Source organism: Musca domestica, unplaced genomic scaffold (assembly GCF_030504385.1).
Source record: "Musca domestica strain aabys unplaced genomic scaffold, Musca_domestica.polishedcontigs.V.1.1 12, whole genome shotgun sequence".
Classification (NCBI taxonomy): domain Eukaryota; kingdom Metazoa; phylum Arthropoda; class Insecta; order Diptera; family Muscidae; genus Musca; species Musca domestica.
The window spans coordinates 314,131-332,864 of NW_026712155.1; the positions used below are offsets into that span (position 1 = coordinate 314,131).

At 33.9% G+C, this 18,734-nt stretch overlaps 3 protein-coding genes across 3 annotated transcripts; all 3 read right to left on the bottom strand.

Moving 5' to 3' along the window:
- Window positions 1-1,957: 1,957 nt before the first annotated feature.
- Window positions 1,958-3,535, bottom strand: LOC131807212 (transcription factor Ouib-like). Its single transcript, XM_059132294.1, is given in 5 exon segments — window positions 1,958-2,120; window positions 2,193-2,229; window positions 2,232-2,437; window positions 2,496-3,229; window positions 3,301-3,535. Coding segments are annotated over 5 exon segments (1,257 nt in total). The 5' UTR covers window positions 3,418-3,535.
- A 2,199-nt stretch (window positions 3,536-5,734) lies between these two features.
- Window positions 5,735-9,331, bottom strand: LOC101895548 (arginine/serine-rich protein PNISR). Its single transcript, XM_005182552.4, has 9 exons — window positions 8,867-9,331; window positions 8,519-8,771; window positions 8,311-8,458; window positions 8,075-8,215; window positions 7,872-7,974; window positions 7,638-7,694; window positions 7,125-7,237; window positions 6,782-7,067; window positions 5,735-6,600 (listed from the first exon to the last, which is right to left on the bottom strand). The coding sequence occupies exons 1-9, from the start codon at window positions 9,192-9,194 to the stop codon at window positions 5,849-5,851; spliced, it is 2,181 nt and encodes a 726-aa protein (XP_005182609.2). The 5' UTR covers window positions 9,195-9,331; the 3' UTR covers window positions 5,735-5,848.
- A 1,201-nt stretch (window positions 9,332-10,532) lies between these two features.
- Window positions 10,533-16,210, bottom strand: LOC101895373 (choline dehydrogenase, mitochondrial). The gene is made up of 4 exons (XM_005182551.4): window positions 16,051-16,210; window positions 11,268-12,611; window positions 11,058-11,210; window positions 10,533-10,999 (listed from the first exon to the last, which is right to left on the bottom strand). The coding sequence occupies exons 1-4, from the start codon at window positions 16,066-16,068 to the stop codon at window positions 10,643-10,645; spliced, it is 1,872 nt and encodes a 623-aa protein (XP_005182608.2). The 5' UTR covers window positions 16,069-16,210; the 3' UTR covers window positions 10,533-10,642.
- Between the last annotated feature and the right edge of the window lie 2,524 nt (window positions 16,211-18,734).

Here is an 18,734-nt window from a genome sequence, read left to right on the forward strand (position 1 = left end):
GATCCAATAAAATTAATTTATAATTTCGTATTTTTTTCATGTTTCTGCCACAATTTCCGACTTAATGAGTCCCAGATTGACATTTCGGAGATTATTTCATATAGACGTACATCCCAAATCTACGTTCCCAACCAATATTCTCTTGGGGGTTGCAAATTCAATAGAATACCAAACTTTCTTTTCTGACCACACATTGGTTGGGAAAGTGGACTTGGGGGTATACTAATGTGGGGACTATACTTAAATAAATGCCTATGAAGATAATTAGGAAAATGATTTTCTACCCCAGGGTTTTTTACCCCAGCCTCAAGACTAAGATGCGCCCTTTTTCGAGAAATAAACATTTTATAAGAAGAGGTTTTCTTCCCCCTTAGAAACAAAGAAGGGCTAAAAAATGAAAAAAGTGGCCAAGACCCCGAAAATACCTTAAATCATATGATGGTGATACCAAAACGTGATAATTTTTGCAAAGATGGTTTCTTCTTAAATTATCAACATAAGCTAAAATTAGTACGAAAAATATGGTTAAAATGTAGAATATACTTGAAATCGGGTTGTTCCGTTATCAGGGGTTATGACCCATATCATGACCTGCCAAAGCGATTAAAGGTATCTTGAATGTTTAGGTAGAATTTCTATTTTGCGTTCTTTATAGTCGGCATTTGACTGATTGCAGTCCTAATGTATTTTGCATTTTGTGTTCTCATTTGACAATTTATTGTCATATGAAAGAAGCAGGTCCACTTTTTGAAATTAACCCCATAACGCTTCTTCGGTCATTTTTGTTTGTTTAAATGTGTTCGCATCTTCCAGCTGAAGCACGATGTAGGTCCTGGAGTAGAAAGCATTTAACATCGTATTGCGCCCTCATTTCATTTTTAATATTATTCAGAAAAGAAAAAGAATCTTCAACTGGTTCGCTGATTTTTTTGCGGCAAATTTTAAAGGTCCTTACGAAGTTAGTCGGTAGAATATACTATATTTTGAAATTCGATTCCATTGAAAAATTGTCGATTTTTCCCGATTTTAGAATTTTCATATAAAGCGACAACGGATAAAATTGTTATTTATAGATTTTATGTATTTATTAGGTATTTCGAATAAATACATAAAATCCATAAATAACAGTTTTATCCGTTGTGGCTTTATACTACCCAAAAAAAACCTACACATCATTTTAGAATTCAAAAAAAAAAAACCAAAAAAAAACAATACAAATGTACATTCGAAAATAGTAAATCAAAATAGAAAAAAAGGCAATATAAAACATTACTATTGTACATTTTAAAAGTCAAAATGAAAATGTTCAAATTTCACATTTTTACGCGATTTTTTTGGATTTTATTCTTTTCTGCCAAGAGGCAATTCCAAATTTGTCTGAATCGTTAAAATCACACCGGCGGTCTTTATATTATAAGAGTAGTAACTAACACAACTTTCTTTTACATATAGAGAGATACATTTAAAAGTAGGCGCGTTTCTCAGCCCCTAAATAAGTACTTAGGGTTGGATGGAAAGCCAACAGCATCTCGTGTAATAATTCTCAAACCGATATCTTCACTATTTTGGCAAATATAAAGATTTTAGATAAATCGTAATAGTGGGCGTAAAAGTAGTCGTGGTCAAAATTTTTTTCTTTAAAAACCTAACACGGGGTATGACGATTGTTTGTAAAAAAATTATTCAAATCGGCCCACCCGTTCTCAACTGATTGCATTACCAACGAACAACAATTGATTTATATATATAGATTCTTAATTCAGCATATATTGTTTAGTGCTGTTTTTCGACATATAACAAATATATTTTGTTGTCATTTTTAGTTCAAATCTATAAGTTAAGCTGACAATTGGATGAATCTGTTTGTCTGTTCATATTTTAAAATGTATTTTATCTTTCACACATTGTTTTACAAAAATGATTAAAACAAGTAATTAATACTAATACCATTTTGATATTAAATTAATAACGACGAAATATCGACGCTAACTTCCCGTTGATCCGTTTTATTTTTGTCCTGGGAAATTTTGATCTTTTCAAGAGCTTGTTTGTGCATAATTGAACGAAAATGAACCACTAAATGGGTCCTTCTACCGAATGCTTTGTCGCACACATCACACCTGCAAATGGAGATAAAAGAGATCGGAATGGAACGGGAGATTGCAAACTGCAAACTTGAAAGTTGTACAAACCTAAAATGCCTTTCGCCTGTATGAGTTAGCATATGATTTTTAGAATATAGGTACTGGTGAAGGATTTGCCACACTGTGAACATGTAAAGGGCCTTTCGTTTGTATGTGTCCTTTGATGTTTGATTCTTGTGCTGTAGTCGGTAAATTTTCGATCGCAAAACTGACAAGCGAACGGTCTCTCGCCAGTGTGTTTCCTCATGTGCCTTCTCAATTCGGAGTTGGTGAAAAATTTGTCAGGACACAACCTATAAAAAGGTCCATGTTATATCTTATGAATAAGTAACGAATAATATCACCAATTACTCGCAGGCACATTGTCTGTCGCCAGCATGTCTACGCAAATGGAGTTTAAAATAGTGACTGCAAGTGAAATAGTTACCACATTGGTCACATATAAAACGATTGGGATTGTCTGCTTTTTCCTTTTTACGCTTTTTCGCTACTATGGGATATTCCTCTTTAGATTCTTCCTCTCCCCGTCGCGATAGAGTGGTTGCAATTTTATTTCTTTTTTGAAATTTATTTTTTTTACGCTTTGGCGAAGTCGATTTCGAATTCTCCTCGAGCGTACTAATAACATTATTTAGCTGTAATGTATCGGAGCGGAAGGTCATTTCATCGCCTGACTGTGTATTGTTGGATAAATTTAAATCAACTGTGCTATCACTGGTAGACCACCTATCGTCTAAATTGGAATTTTCTTCTTCATTTGGGTTTATTTCTAATGTGTCTTTTTGATGTGTTACACAGAAGCCGCTTTCTTTCCTGTGTACATTTCCGTCTTGGCTTTCAATACTAATTTCCTTCTCTTCTATTATATCAGTCTCTGATTTAACTGGGTCCTCCTCCTCTTTTACACAAACGTGAAAGAACTCTGTTGTTACTAAATTTTTGCATTCTCCGACTGTTCTCTCGTCCTTTATTTGGTCAGATAGTAAAGCCTGTGCCCTTATGACATTTTCTCGAAATTGATATGCTTGTCGCAAATTTTGATGGCATGTCGAACACATTAACTTCGGAAGACCACTGTTTTCCAACTGCAAGAAAAAATATATGTTGCGAACAAAACTTTAGCATTAGCATAACTTCACATTTGCATTGAATGTACCAAAAGCCCCGTTATATCCTCAATTTGAGCAAGAAGCTCTTTGTGTCTACGATCAAAGAGTTTTAAAGCCTTCCCATTAATTTGCTCTTTTGCACATGTTCGACAAATATGTTCCATTGCTTATAAATCGGTTTATATGCAATGGAAATAATGTTAAAATATTTGTTTGTCTTCTATAAATGAATAAATGAGTATAAAGTGGTCATTGGTAGTCGGATATCTGCATTCAAATGGATCAGCTGTTTGACAAGTATCGAGTAATCGAATCAAAATTGACTGACTTCACGATTAGTCGGATAGCAGAAAATTCAAATAGCTAAAGGCAAATAAACTTATTAGTGTGGGCTTACACTAGGGGTTTCCTCCCATTCACCCCAGGGGTTTACTCTCATTCGCAAAGAGAAGACCACGTCTTAATTTAGATAGGTAATATTACTTCCGCCCATTATTTTCGTGCCCTTTTGGAATTGCATCATGCAAGTTCGTTTACTCGATAGTTTGTACAATTTTGTACAATATATCAATATTGTTTGCAGACGGGTGAGCACACTAAGTCAAGTTTTGTTTTATTATCATTTATTTTTGTAAAAAAAATGTAAAAACAAATAAACTAAACTCCATCAAACTATTTCTGTTGTTAAGATTTACATCAAAGATAATTTGATGTATCAGCTGTTATCTTACAAATGTTTTTCAATATGCTGTTCGTTGACTTTTGCTTTTTTCCCATCGACTGGGAAAATGTGTGCTTTCCCATAGGCTTTTTTCTGAGTAAATTTTACTGGGAAAGTCAACATTTTTCCCCATCGACAGAGAAAATGTGTGCTTCCACATAGACTTTTTTCTGAGCAAATTTTACTGGGAAAGTCAACAAAAGGACCTATACAAAGTCCGAATTTGCTTTAGGCAAGTTTTCTTTGTGGGAGAGAGGTGTAGAGGAATGTAAATGGTAACATTGCTCGCATTTGCAATTCCTTTTGTTTTTTATATTTATACAAAAATATAAATAACAATGACAAATTGCGCTGATCAGAGTTGAAAATTACGGAAAAATTGTCCTGTATAAATGCGAGAGGTAAGTTCTAAAATTGCCAAAATTAATCCGCAATACATTTAGCGTACGAAGTTTTAACCCTTTCAGTGTTTTTGTCAAATATATTTGACATTTAAAAGTACTCTCTTTCTTTGCCATTTTTTTGTTTTTCTTACGAACCGTTATTTTTGATATTTTTAATAACAGACACGTTCGCTATTTAAAAATATTGCAGTTCTATTCTATTATGTGGCGTTTCCACTGCACTTGATTCGCTCTCTATTCGTTGTTTGACCCTTAACTATGAAAAAACTACTTAATTCTTCACACAAAATTTCCTGAGCGAACACTCATATTTTTACATTGTTCAAATCAAATCACTCTCAGAACAACGAAAAAATTTGTCCCATCCCTAACAAATGAGAGCATTTATCGAAAAAATAAATTATGACATTTAAAAATTGAAAATAGAAAAATTTAATGAAATTTTGATAATTTTTGGGAAGACTGAAAATTATGAATTAAAACTACAATGTTGAATAGCGTATGTACATTCAAACGAAAGTAAATTTTGTGTTCTCTCTCATCCGAGGTACGCATTTTGTCCACGAGTTGAAATTTCCACAGAAAACTGGAAACAAAAGAGGCAATATTTTCAAAATGTTTGTATCGGCAGAAAAAAATGTTTGACAAGTGTCTCTCCAGCAGAATTAAAAAACAGAAAAATACAAAAATATGTTAAAAATGTCAACATTTACACAAAAAGTTGAAAACATGAATGAAAATTATAAAATTAATGATATAATAAATCTTTGGGAGAAAAACAATAATTTCTTCTACTCATATTAGTGAGAATTTAATGTATTTTAGTATAAATTCCCATTAAAATCTACAAACAAAATTTTTGAAAAAATGAATTATTTTACTATGAATTACGAATCGTGCCGTGTGAACGGGTTAATTCGTGTACCTAATTCTGAGAGCGAACAACGTTGTTCGGTTTTCAATGGAAACATGCTATTAGTTTCGTTTTCGAATTTCTGAGCACATTTTAGTAAATTAGTACGGAATTTCAGATTTTTATCTCGACAAAAATTTTCATTGACACTGAAAGGGTTAAGGCTCAAAAATTTCTGCACTGACAAAACAATCTTCTTTTTTGTGTGTCGAAAATAGAAACGAATAATACAAAAAATGTAAATGTTTGTACTTGGAAAAAGTAACAATTAGTTAATTTTAAAAATATCAATTTTTACCACATATTTGTGTACGCTACTTGGAATGTTATGTAACGCTGTAATACCTAAATGTAATTATGTAATTGGCAAAAATGAAATTTTTATAACCGGGGGAAATATTTAATATCATCTGTTACCATGAAATATAATTAAAATATGAGTGTGCCAGTAAATCAAAGTCTAATTTATTAATTGATCGCAGTGCAATGAGTACTGTTTTACAGTAAAAACTTATGATAATTTAATTAAAATACAAATATAAACTTTGTTGACCGATTCAGTGCCTTCGCGAGGAAGAATAAGACGACTTCGAGCGAGGTCTAGTGGTTTCTCTGTGATTTCGCGAAGAATGGGAGGTTGAATAATACCGAGAGCTAGCTTTGCGTCGGTTTTTATAAGATTCGTCTTCATCGTCCGAGTCAGTATCGTAACGACGTCGACTATAAGAACTACGATTTTTTCCATAAGATGAATAATATGATTCGCTCCTTTGGTCACGGTGAATTCGTTTTTTGGAAGACGAACGTCCTGAGTGCGAACGACGGGAGTGGGAACGACTTGAGTCCTCCGAAGAATCTGTTATTGATGATTCTGAACTCGTGGCAGATGTTGAAGAACTTGACGATGATCGTGATCGTGATCGTGATCGGGACCGTGAAAGCGAGCGTGTACGTTTTTTATCGGAATAATATTTTTTCTTTGAATACTTGTCAATATGTTCGCTTTCATGGTCTGGATCTGTGTTACGCTTGTTTCTCCCTCCCCCTGTTACTGTCGATGTTGTGTTTTTCATATTGTTCGCAACAATACTTGGGTAGTTGTGTTTTGGCACTAACGTGTTAATATTGTATAGTGCTAAGCCTTGATTTGCTGCAACCTGGGAGGTTGTAATGTTGCATAAAGTCGGGGTTGATTGTGCTTCCGTAATACAGGTGGAAGTGGTTGCAATTGTTAAGTATTTGTTATCTCGGTTATCGCTAAATCGCGTCGTACGTTCTTTTATAGTTCCTCGATCCCTATGTCGTTTACCTAGGGAAAAAGTTTGAAGTAGGTATTAAAATTCTCCAGGCTCAATATATATCTGTAATTATTGTTATTCTTGTGATATACATTCATATCATATACGGTTGGAAAAACTCTGCTAATTTGCAAAGAATAAAATGTTTCAGAAAATTTAAATGTATGTATCTCGTATTAGTAACAGACGCACCGTTTATACTTTGTAACTTTGTTTCAGTTGCCTCACCAGATTCATCAATAATATTACCAACAATTTTACTGCTGCTACCTGGTTCGGGTTCATTTGTTACCATTTTCGAATTTTCCAAACAGACATTTGTTTCTACCCCAAATGTTTTGCGGGAAATCTCGTTCGCTTCGTCATTTTGCGTACATTGTTTCAACTTTTCAGCTTCTCTAAAGGCAGCAGCAGAGACACGTTCTTCAATTTCAGTTGCAATTTTTTGAAACGACCTTTTCTTCAAACGCAGAGATGCCTAAACAATAAAATTAACCATTAATACTAGTTTAAAAATTTGTCTTTCCTACTGTACCTTAATATCTTCTTCGGAATCATTACCACCCGAGGAAATGCCGTTCTTTAGAGTGGACACGTTATCATCGTCACTACTGTCATCACTGGAGCTATGACCATAAACTGCTAATCCTATAAGTTATTTTTTTATTTTAAGCTAATTATTGCTTTTTAAGTGGTTACATATAAAGCTTTTCTAAATCTATTGATCTTCCGGACAATTGTAATAAAAAAGCCGATTTGAAAACCCTTCTATTGTTTTCTATCTTTCGAAAAATATGTAATTACTGGGAATACATTATTGTGCTTCGATATTTCTATTTTCTAGTCGACCTTTATTATTTACTTAGTTTGTACGGAAACTGTATTTTAATTCTGATTAGTACCAATTGATTCACATCTTAAGTGCAGTTAGGTTAGCACTGTGTTTTAATAGCAATTTTAATATTTAATTTCATACAATTTTTTATATTTCCTATAGTCGATTTTATAAACACGAACTGATATATAAAAATATAAAGATACAACTTACCTAATTTGCCAGTTATATCAGACAAAGCGCTATTGTGGACCACTTGTGCCGATGATGCTTTTGGAGTTTTATAAAACGTATATATGTATGTAGTTTTAAATAATAAATTTTAAACAAATTGATAGTAAAGGATATTCGATAGTCGAACTTTTTGTTTCAATATGACTTACACAAAAATTTGTTTGCTGGGGGATTAAAAATATATATGAACACAATTTGAATCATATTAAATACCTTTCAATTTGTAGTTTTTCAGAGTTTCGTTTGCTAGCTTTGAAATTTCTTCATTCGTAACTTCTAATAAAAGCTCTGTCAATGTTTGACGTACAACAATCATCTATTAAATAGTAATTTAAGAGATTTTGTTTTTTAAATGAATAACATAAGTTTGTTATATTGACTAGTAAGAACCAAATTTTTATATAAGTCTAACTTACCATTTTCTCGAGTCTTTGTTCGTATCTTTCTGGACTTACTTCTGATTCATCAATGTCCTCCTTTAATAGATCTTCATTGAGGTCCTTTTCAATGACATCTGAGCTTGGTACTGTATCGTCTTGTTCATCATATTCGTTTCCCTAAAAATATTCGGCACATTTAACCTTTAGTTGGAAATTCTGCTAATTGTGAGAATAATTGATCTAATTTAAATTAAAAAAATAATTTTTTTTACCATTTCCTTGAGCTCATTTGTTTCACTTTCCTTGGATGATGTCGGTTTTGCAAAAGCTGTGCCTCCAGTAGGGAACTTTTCATTCTCTGTTATCTGATACTTGCCCTGTTGCTTCTGTTTCTCTCTCTCCATTTTCTCCAAACCTTCCCTATAATATTCCCTTACAATAAGTTATTTATTTCAGATTATAAACGTCAAGCTCTGATACCTTATCCACGCTGGCAGTCCTTTTCTTTTAGCCGCATCCATTATGTTGGAAGCGTTGTTCGAATCACTCGAAGGATCGGATAAACAGCGTATTTCATTCGGATGAGGAACATTCATTTTCAACAGCGAGGGGATGTGTACAGTTTGGTTAACTTGCCGTCTATTTTGAATATTTTGATGTGCCTGCTTCGAAGTATGCTGTTTATTCCATTTATCCCATTGGTTTTGCGATGCGGTTTCAGGATCTGTTCCAACTGCAAGTAAAGCAAAACATTTTTTTAGAAAAATATCTTAAAGATTCGTAATATGAAGCAAAGACTGGGTATAATATAACATCTTCGACAATTACCTGTATCTGTTCTATTGGTCTTATCCATGTACCATGGTGCGGTGGAACCCGTTTCTACGCTTTGTTGCATAATGGAATCACTAATATATTTCGGAGCTGAGGTTTTTTCTATTTGATCATCTTCATCCATATCCATATCAGCTTCGCCTTTTTCCTCTTCATATCTTGTTGTAGGTGTGGAAAATGCATTCGTTTCATTGCCCGAAATTAAAGCACTGTCTCGCATTTTTATCCATTGCTGTGCCAAACTAGCCCAATCAATATTTTGACCAGATGCCATGGCGCTTGTCACGGCAGCCTGGTTTATGAATTGATAAGGACCGTTCATAGCTTTCACACAACTGTTCTATAAAGCACAATTTTTACAATTTTTTCCCTTGGTATATTTTTGTTCAAATGCCTCTTGCATGTATAAGAAAAAATTTGACGTTGACATGACATTTGTTTACAAGCCGTTTTAGAGTTACCAACTAGTTGGGCGTTATGTCAATCGAACTGATGTTAACTACACTGCACGCAGCCAAAGCACAGTGGCAAGGTATGTATTAGTTCCCCTTTCTCTGGCAAGGTCATATTAGTCCCATTGCCTACATTCATGGTAATAGTAAGTGCGTCTGTTTACTCTGGGCTTAATATTTTTAAAAGGTTCATTTACATTTAGGTGGATGGTATTAGAAGTTTGGCCGGCAGAGCTTAAAGTTGTAGGTACGTTAGCAGCTTGGAATACAACAGTAATTCAAAATATCCATTAATGCGGGGTTAGAATATACGCAAATGTATTTAACAACAAATTTATTTTCGAATTTGGAAACAATGAAAGAGCCTCGCTTTTATGTAATAGGAGCATTTCAAACCATTGAATAAGAAGCAATGTCAAAGTTGTTTAATTTATTCGATTTTTGTTAGCCTCAAACTTGAACAACTTATTCAATATTAATTTTTCATAAACATTAGGGAATTAAATTTTAAATCCTTGAAATAGTCGTTATATCACCCTGTGAGTTGGTAAGTAGGTACCTCCGGATATTCGGTATTTAGTATTTTTAGTTTGTAATGCGATCTACCTTGGATGACAGAACATGGATAATTTTTCTTGATGATAGGAAAATACCAAAAAAAAAAAAAAAACAAAAAAAAAAAAAACACAATTCAGAAATATACATGAAATCTCCATTTTTGTATCTCAAAAGATCCATCCACTTAATCTAATTTCGTCATGCTCTTTCCAACATTTCGGCCGGTATCTCACGAATAAGTGGTTTAATGTTATTTTTTTCATTGCGTCAATAGAGGCGGACTCGTTTTTATAGACATGAGCTTTACCATAGTCCCTCATAAAATAGTCTGAAGGCGTTAAATAGCACGATCTAGGTGGCAACATTTATAATAAATTACAGCTGGTTCTGTGATAAATAAAGCTTCCTCATCAGCGCGCGATGAACCTTCTTAAGAGAACAATAATTTTGATAAGAAAATTCAATGATTTAAAAGCGTTGTTTGTTCGTAAGATAATTCATGGTTGAATTATAGATCAAACCGAATATATTTGACTGTGAAACAAAACACGAAACATACGTGAGCTGTTTAAATCAGGATTGTCAAAAAGATAATAGCTACAAAATCACCCCTTCTCTTAAGTTTTCAGAGACTGATAACTTCCATGAAATACTTTGTAGTTATCTCGGAATCTGTATTTATAAATATATTAAACATAAACATTTATATCTGTAACTTAGTAATTTATAATATCACATTTTACTTAGACTAGTTATTGCATTATTTGGTCTTTAAACGCCAAAAATCTTTGATCATGTCTGACGCCTTTTCGGCAATCATTATAACAATCGCATTGGTGTGACCAGCAGGAATAGTCGGCATTATCGAAGCATCTACTACTCGCAGATTACTTAAGCCATGTACTCTCAGCTCTTGGTCCACTACAGCTTCTGGGTCGTCAACTGGCCCCATTTTGCATGTGCCTGATTGGTGCTGTAGACTGGATCCATAAAGTCGTAGACAACATTTCCAATAATCTTTGCTGGCAAATGTGTGCTTTTCGCAACCCGGAAACTTTTTTGTATTGAACTGTGTACCAATGCGACTCATCGATTTGGTTTGGGCTATTTGTATTATCTAGCATGGAGTATATAGATTATAAACTTCAATGTGTGATCATATATAATACTCTTACCATTTCTATGCCCTCAATCATGGCCCTTATGTCATCTGGGTCCTGCATAAAGTTCGGCTCCATTTTGGGCCATTGAAATGGATTAGTGCTTCGTAGAGAAATGCGACCCCTGCTCTTAGGCCTTAGGAGAACTGGCACCATCCCGAATGTTTCCTGGAGCATAGATTATCATATATATTGAATATATACGATGTACAATGTTCTTCTTACCTTGTGCCGAAAATCCTCAAAGACGTCTTGATAAAAGGTGTTGGTTATTCCGATCAAATTTCTCATCGTGCCCATGTAGTCGCCAACCAATGAACCAGCGCCAAGAACGATCTCCATGTCTGAATAATCGGCTTCGAATTTAGAGCTAGGCGTTCTTAGAAATGCCAAAGCTTCCGCGCCACCGGGAATTGTGTATGGGCCTTGTCCATGTAGAATGTATTGGAAAATGTCTTTTGTGTTCAAAACTTTTTGGTCATTTATTGTGCTGTCATTAACAGAAAATACTAGTCCATTCAGAGTAATGTGGTCCTGAAGATTGAAGCCGACGTTGAGATCCTTTACAACTGAAATATTCAGTCGTTGTAGATTTTCCTTAGGACCTATGCCGGACAACATAAGCAGCTGGGGAGACGCAATAGCACCGGCAGACAATATAACCTCTTTCTTGGCCCGAACTGTATATCTTTTTCGATTTTTTACGAATTCTACGCCAACAGCCTTTGGCTTCGAATGTACATTTTTGGAATAATTTATTAGTATTTTGGTTACCCAGGATTTCATGGATATTGACAAATTTCTTCGGTTCACTATTGGCTTTATAAATGCCTTACTTGTGCTACAGCGTCGTCCGTTTTGAATATTTGCCTGCGCTCTTCCAAACCCCAACAGACTTTCTCCATTTGGATCGGTAATATTGTAACCCATTTCGTAACTAGACTTAAGAAACGCCTTTAATAATTTTGATTTTGCTGTATTAGAATAGGCCACATTTAATGGTCCACTAGTACCGTGAAACTTGGAGTCTCTCAAATGGTCAATATCTATATGCTCCGACTTCTTAAAATATGGCAATACATCGCTATAACTCCATCCGTTATTGCCCAAGGACGACCAGTGATCGTAATCCTTATGATGACCTCGAGAGTATAGCATAAAGTTAATTAGGCTGGTGCCGCCCACACCTCTGCCTTTGGGCCAGTTGCAAACTCCGCCCTCTAGTCCTTGACATGCATTGGGCGTAGGGTCACTTTTGTAGCCCCAATTGTATCGTGTCATTTGTGTTAATGCAGCCGTCAGGGGCACATCGCTTAAAAATGTTTCCTGGTCGCCTGCTTCCAAAAGCAGAATTGTGGCGTTACGGATCTCAGAGAGTCGATTAGCCACAACACAGCCACCAGAGCCGGCGCCAACTATAACAAAATCATATTCATCTAAAAACTCGTTTGCATCCGGCAACTTAGTGTTTAACAAAGATGTTTCAAAATCTCGCACCAAGTCTACAATGTTTTGGCAGCTACAGCAAGATAGAAGTGTCCCTACTACAAAAACCAGTTGTGCAACAGCCTGAAAGGAAAAAACAAAATAATTGTTGAATGTTTTTTATTCTGATCGTCTTCTCTTCCCATTCTCCACTGATTGATTAACAAGAACATTCTAAAATGCACATCACGTTCTCCCCATTCAAATGTGTTTACATATGTATGTTCGTATGTACTAATATATTGCATGTACTATCAACATCCCACTCAGTGTCGTACCGAAAGAGCTAATATAACTAAACATGTCTTCCGGATAAGATGTGCAGCAATGTTGTATTATTTAATCTAACAATTCGATTGCAACGCAGAACGAGTCGAGTTCATTAAAATATAAAATTGAAATAAAATCGACACAAAATAATCGACAAAACTTCCAGAATAGGCCTATTTGAAGAAATATTTTCAAAAGATCTCGATATATAAAACATAACAAAAGTTAAGGGAAAATACATATCCATGGAATACATGATCTGTTCGTAATATCGCTTATGTTACCACCTGCAAAAAGGGATTGAAAACTTTTCTTCATGTAGTAATATAATAGGTGCCGTCGCGAACACATAATGTATGATAAATGAGACTTTAAACCTAACTACTCTGAAATGTACATAAAAAAAGTTAGAAAAGTTAGAATGCGTTCTCGAAACAGATTTTTTTTGGAGATGTGACGCACTTTGAACAATTGAGTGATGTATTCAAGAAAGTTACAATAAATACAAGTAGTATAAGTTTGATAAAATTGTGAAAAACGAAACCCAAAGTTAGAATTGACTTAAATACATACGCAATAGGTTGTATTGTTTTTTTTCCCAAAAACCAAAATCATGTTTTATCTATTGACCGCAATGAGATTGAAGTTTGCATATGTGTGCATTTTGTCAGTAGCCACTTAGAGTTGTAAATGGGCAATGTCGACTCGCATTTTGGATATAGCCCCATATAAAGGGGGCTAACCGATCTCATTTCAATAACGGTTTTTTACCTCATGTTGGGAGGTATTATATGTTCGGCCCGACCTATTTGAAGTTCGTAATGGATACTTCAACCTATGACAGAAAATTGCATTTGCAGGTTCAGGTCTTCGTATATCCCCCCATTTAATGGTACCTCCCTTTTTTCGGTATTTCGGTGATATAAGCGACATTTTTTAACGGAACTGTTTTAGTATTTTCGTATTTGAAGACCAGAACTTGCATATGGAATTTTCTGTCTTAGGTTGAAGTATCCGTTACGAACATCAAAAAGGAGATCATCAAAATAAGGAATATTAAAAGGTACGGTTATATGGGGGCTATACGAAAATGTGGACCGATATGATCCATCAAGAATATATATATTTGGTTGGGTCTGACATGAGTATTTTGAGCAGTTACAAACGGAATGACAAAGTTAATATACCCTCCATATAAATGTAAATCGTCATCCGTGATAGAATAATACAGGTAACAGCAAGTGTTTTTGAACAATAAACCTAACAACAACCACATACAAGTTTGTTGTTTTCATTTCGTAATACAAGTATAATTTGATTGGATACAACAATTTGCCCCAAATTTTGTGCTTCAAATAAGTTCGCCCTGATTACAACTTTGACATATCAAGTTTCCAAGAAAGTTGCTTTGTTTGTTGTAATTTTCGCTTATGTTCCTACCTGATATTTCTACCATGATCAGAGCATGGTAGAAGAAAATAGGTAGACGCATCGACACAGCTGCTGGTACAATGAACTGTCAAACCAATTTTGGGATTGAAAATGTTGAATGAAAAGTTATTTAAATTTGTAAAAATTGTTGAAAATACTAACTTCCGAATTACGTCGTATAAGCAAACAAATTAAAATCTACCTATATTTGAAAAGACATTTAAAAATTTATGACATATCAATGTTCCCAAGCGTTGATGCATCTACCTATATTTTTCTACCATGGATCAGAGTTATATGTCCAAAAGTGTTTACACTCAATTAATTCTAATTTTTTTAATTTCAAAATTTTAATTTTTGGTATTCGGTTTATTAAATTCACAATGCAGACGAATACTTCTTAAAATATTTAATTTTAATGCTTTCATTTTGCAATTTTAGGAATGACATTCAAATTAGGTTTTCAGGCGATATTAGTATAATTCTCTACCAATAATTTCCATATGCTTGTTATACCATTGATATATGATATATTCTGGAAACTTCATTCATATTTGTTGAAAAGAAATCTGACACTTATATTGCTTTCAACAAAAGTTGAGCACTTGTACTCACCATACACTGGTTATATAAGAGAAATTGTCTTAAATCAGAGCTTAATTTGACTGAAGTCTATACATACCTCGAGATATTCAGTATTTGATGGTTTTAGCCACTCATTTCATTGTTTTTAAACATTAACTGCATTCTCTTTCGATGTCACTGGTATAAAAAGTTCACAGCGGAACATCTAGATACTTTTATATAAAATTGTTTTCTTAGGCAATGGAACTTAATTTTTATACTTGTTTTACCTTTAAAATAGTACAGGACTTGTTTTACCATTAAAATAGTATAGGAACACAATAATGATCTGTTCATTTATGATTTTATAATAGTTGCTGTAGTTGGCGGATCGCCTACGTCACACATTTGTCAATTAATACATGAACTCTATTGCCCTCTAATGATCATAATTTCATTTCCAAATCGTGTTTTATGTATCTGCACAGATTTATTTCATCACTGAATACATTTAATGTTCGTATAATTGGAAAAATATATGCACAAACATAACATAACTTGACATGACATGATAAGCCATACAATTGAATGTATTGATTGTGCTCATTAGGTGTGTACCAAGATGCATTTACAAGGTGATACGGTAAGGCCAACTGTTGTCAGCTTTTGGTGTCAAACACACAAAAAATATAGATGTTAAAAAATATTTATTTTTTGACCCAACACCGTCGAAATGTAAAAGTTGTGAAATATTTTTTGTGCTTTCTTCCTTGGATGGAAACACCAAGACTAATGCTAAACACAAGACTAAGGTCTAAATTTACCTCACGTGTGGAACTATAATTTTCCCTCTTTCACGCACACACATTGCAAAATGCAGTCAAAGAAAATCGCTTCACTTTTTTCTAGTATTTATTTGATGGTATAAGGCAATGTTGAGTGTTTATGAAAAATGTATACAAAAATTGTTTAAATATTTGCGCTTTTAAACATTTTCATATCGACCACAAAACAGAAGATTTCCAGTCAGCTGATGATAAGGGTTATCTCTCAATTAGAATGATTTTCCGTTTAAATTTGCAATATCTCTGCGACTCAACTATCAGAAATTCTTGTTGTATTTACTTTCACTCACTGATCTTTAGGGTTGTTTTGTAATAATTTGTACAAGTTATAGGGTTATCAGACGCATCTATTTTACAATGCCTTCGGGAACAGTTTCACTAATTCGCTTACTGTATTCTTATGGCGTTCTTACCTGTTTCGTTCTGATCATTTTGCCGCGTTTATTTTCGAAATCGTTTATTATATTTTTTTTTCTTTTTGGCAATTAAACGTATTTTGCTTTAATCTCACAGAGCTGCTGGACGCATGCGTGCGTCTGCCTAGACACCCGTTCGACTATTAACTGTTGTGAGAACTGTGCTCCAAGAAGAAGGCGATGTCGACAACACGGTGATTGACATAAAGAGATGCTTGCTCGTATTTCGAGTCTTTTATGTACATACACACGTATTCACATAGCCCTTACATATTTATCTGGTGTTGTTGTTATCGATCGATTGGGGTTCGGTGACGTTTGCCGAAATATGGGCCAAATTCCACAAAAATTCAAGTTCAAGCTGCAAGAAGTGTTAAACCAGATTAAACAACTAACTGGCGAAGATTGCGAAAATATTTGTCTTCTTTGTTTTGCGCATATTTTTATATTGTTTTGGGAAAAAATTAGCGTATCAAAGAAATGATGAGTGGGTTGAACAAAGGGTATCCCATAACGGCATTTATGTTTGTTTTAATAAATATACCTCAGCGTGTGGTGAATTAAGGTACGATGAGTTTTTGAAAGTATGGAGTTTGCTGTTAGAATTACTATAAATACATGTAAAATTAGTTGTTTATTTAAAATAAGGAACAAAAAATACAAAACAATTTGACGTGACAAATCATAAAATAAAAAAAATAGATTGGTATCTATGACCCATGTTTCAATTAATACCAGTAGAATACGCTATATGTCAAAATTGTCATAATAAGACAGATTAAAGTGAGGACTGATTAAAAGGTTGATATTCTCTTTTGAAAACATGTTACATACACCTTTAAAATGTATTTAGTCACAATATTGGTAAATTTTATTCATACATAAGTTGTTGTTATAAGCATTTGACATCCCAACATACCAACATTACTTGAGAATAATATTATAATGAGCTTAAGAGCAGAAGCCGTAAACTTGAACAAATCTTAAGAAAATAATGAAAAATGCCCGAATAATCAAAATTGAAACCTTACACTTGTTATTGTAGTATAACCTTAAGAAAGTAATATCTAGTCTTCTCCCCATTCCTTATTTATTTTAATATTACACGTCCACTGAATTCCTGTATCTTTTTGATGTCTCCAGCCTGAAATGAGTTTGATAATAATATGCAATAAGACATCGTTACCTTAAGAACGCGGACCGGAAATTATGCCTTGCTACGTTGAATCCATATAATAAGATAAAACCCAAAAAAATCACAACTTTTACAGTAGAATGTTATACACGTATATTTTAAACAAAAAACTAGTGTCAAGTTTACTTTAACCTATGATAGAGTTTTACCATTTTCGTCGGATGTAAATATTGCACTGAATTGTTTTGATTATTGCACGATTTCTCTTTTTTGTATAAAGGGTCTATTAACAAAATAAGGGATGCCAGCTGCTTGTTTCAAATGCTTTATCTATCTCAAACATAACACCGGCACTTTCGATTCACTACCCATGCTATAGCTCTTTTCCAAAACTTGCAAGATTCTACAAGTTGTGCAATTTTTTCGATATCATAAGGGAAAAGTCGGTTATCGTATTAAGACGTTTTACATTCTTGAAGTTCGGGGATAGAACATATATGCAAATCTAAGTAGAATTAAATAAACACAAATGGTCTGTTGCAGAACCTGCAAGAATCTACTAATTTGGAAATTTGTTTCTATATCATAAAGGGAAAATCGTTTACCACAGTAAAAACGTTTGCATTCTTGCAATTCCGGACCCGAGTAAAAGTGTTCTAACATATGAATTTGGTACCAATGGGCATGACAGGGCTACATTGCTTTTATTTAAAAGAATATATGTTTACAGTAAAAGCAGAGAGCTTAATGTTCTTAATGTGTCACTTTGGTATTTGACATAACAATGAAAGTTGCAATGATGTTACTTTTTTTGTAATGCGGCCATACGCAACATTAATTTTCCTTTCATTTCAATGTTTTACACCACAACAATTGAGCCCTTAGGACGGCAAAATCTACTAATTTTGATTTCTCTACACATGCAATATGCAACAAGTAGTTTCTATAATCGAATTTATTTATCTAAATGCAAAAAGGATCCATACTATTGCATAGTTCAGTTCTATTGCTATCTGATAAATATTTAAAAAAAATTGATTTCGATCAGCAAATTATAGCAATAAGTTTTCTTATTGTTCCTGTACTGCTGCACACAGAAGCATTTTTAGCCATACTACTGGGTAGGAAAATGTCTATGGAATAATCGCTACCGAATTCCGCTCCGCTAAACAACTTTGCACCAAAAAAATTCCATAGAATTAGTAAGTTGGTGTGAATTTTATTATGCTTCCGGATTAATTAAATAAAATGGGGAGTATGACACACACAAAGCAAACATATGTATATGCAGTCATTTTAAACAGTTTCATTATTGCCAATGAGATGGGTAATGACCCTTCGTTCGTATCGAATTCAAGGTCAACGATATATGTAACATGGAATGAACTACATACATGCTCTGGTACAACTTTCCGCATTACGAATACATACCCGTACCTTTGTACCAACGTACAGATGAACGAACATATTAATTGGCACTCGATACGAATGACCTGAGTGACTACCAAAACGATGTGTGTTATAAATAAATCTACGGTGCGCATCA

Coding starts and splice junctions, on each gene's coding strand:
- LOC101895548 (XM_005182552.4), bottom strand. CDS start 9,194: ATGAACGGTCCTTATCAATTCATAAACCAGGCTGCCGTGACAAGCGCC. Junction 7,695..7,871: donor GAAAAACTACAAATTGAAAG/GTATTTAATATG, acceptor AAACTCCAAAAG/CATCATCGGCACAAGTGGTC. Junction 7,238..7,637: donor TGATATAACTGGCAAATTAG/GTAAGTTGTATC, acceptor AATAACTTATAG/GATTAGCAGTTTATGGTCAT.
- LOC101895373 (XM_005182551.4), bottom strand. Junction 11,211..11,267: donor TTGAGGATTTTCGGCACAAG/GTAAGAAGAACA, acceptor TCTATGCTCCAG/GAAACATTCGGGATGGTGCC. Junction 11,000..11,057: donor TGATTGAGGGCATAGAAATG/GTAAGAGTATTA, acceptor ACTCCATGCTAG/ATAATACAAATAGCCCAAAC.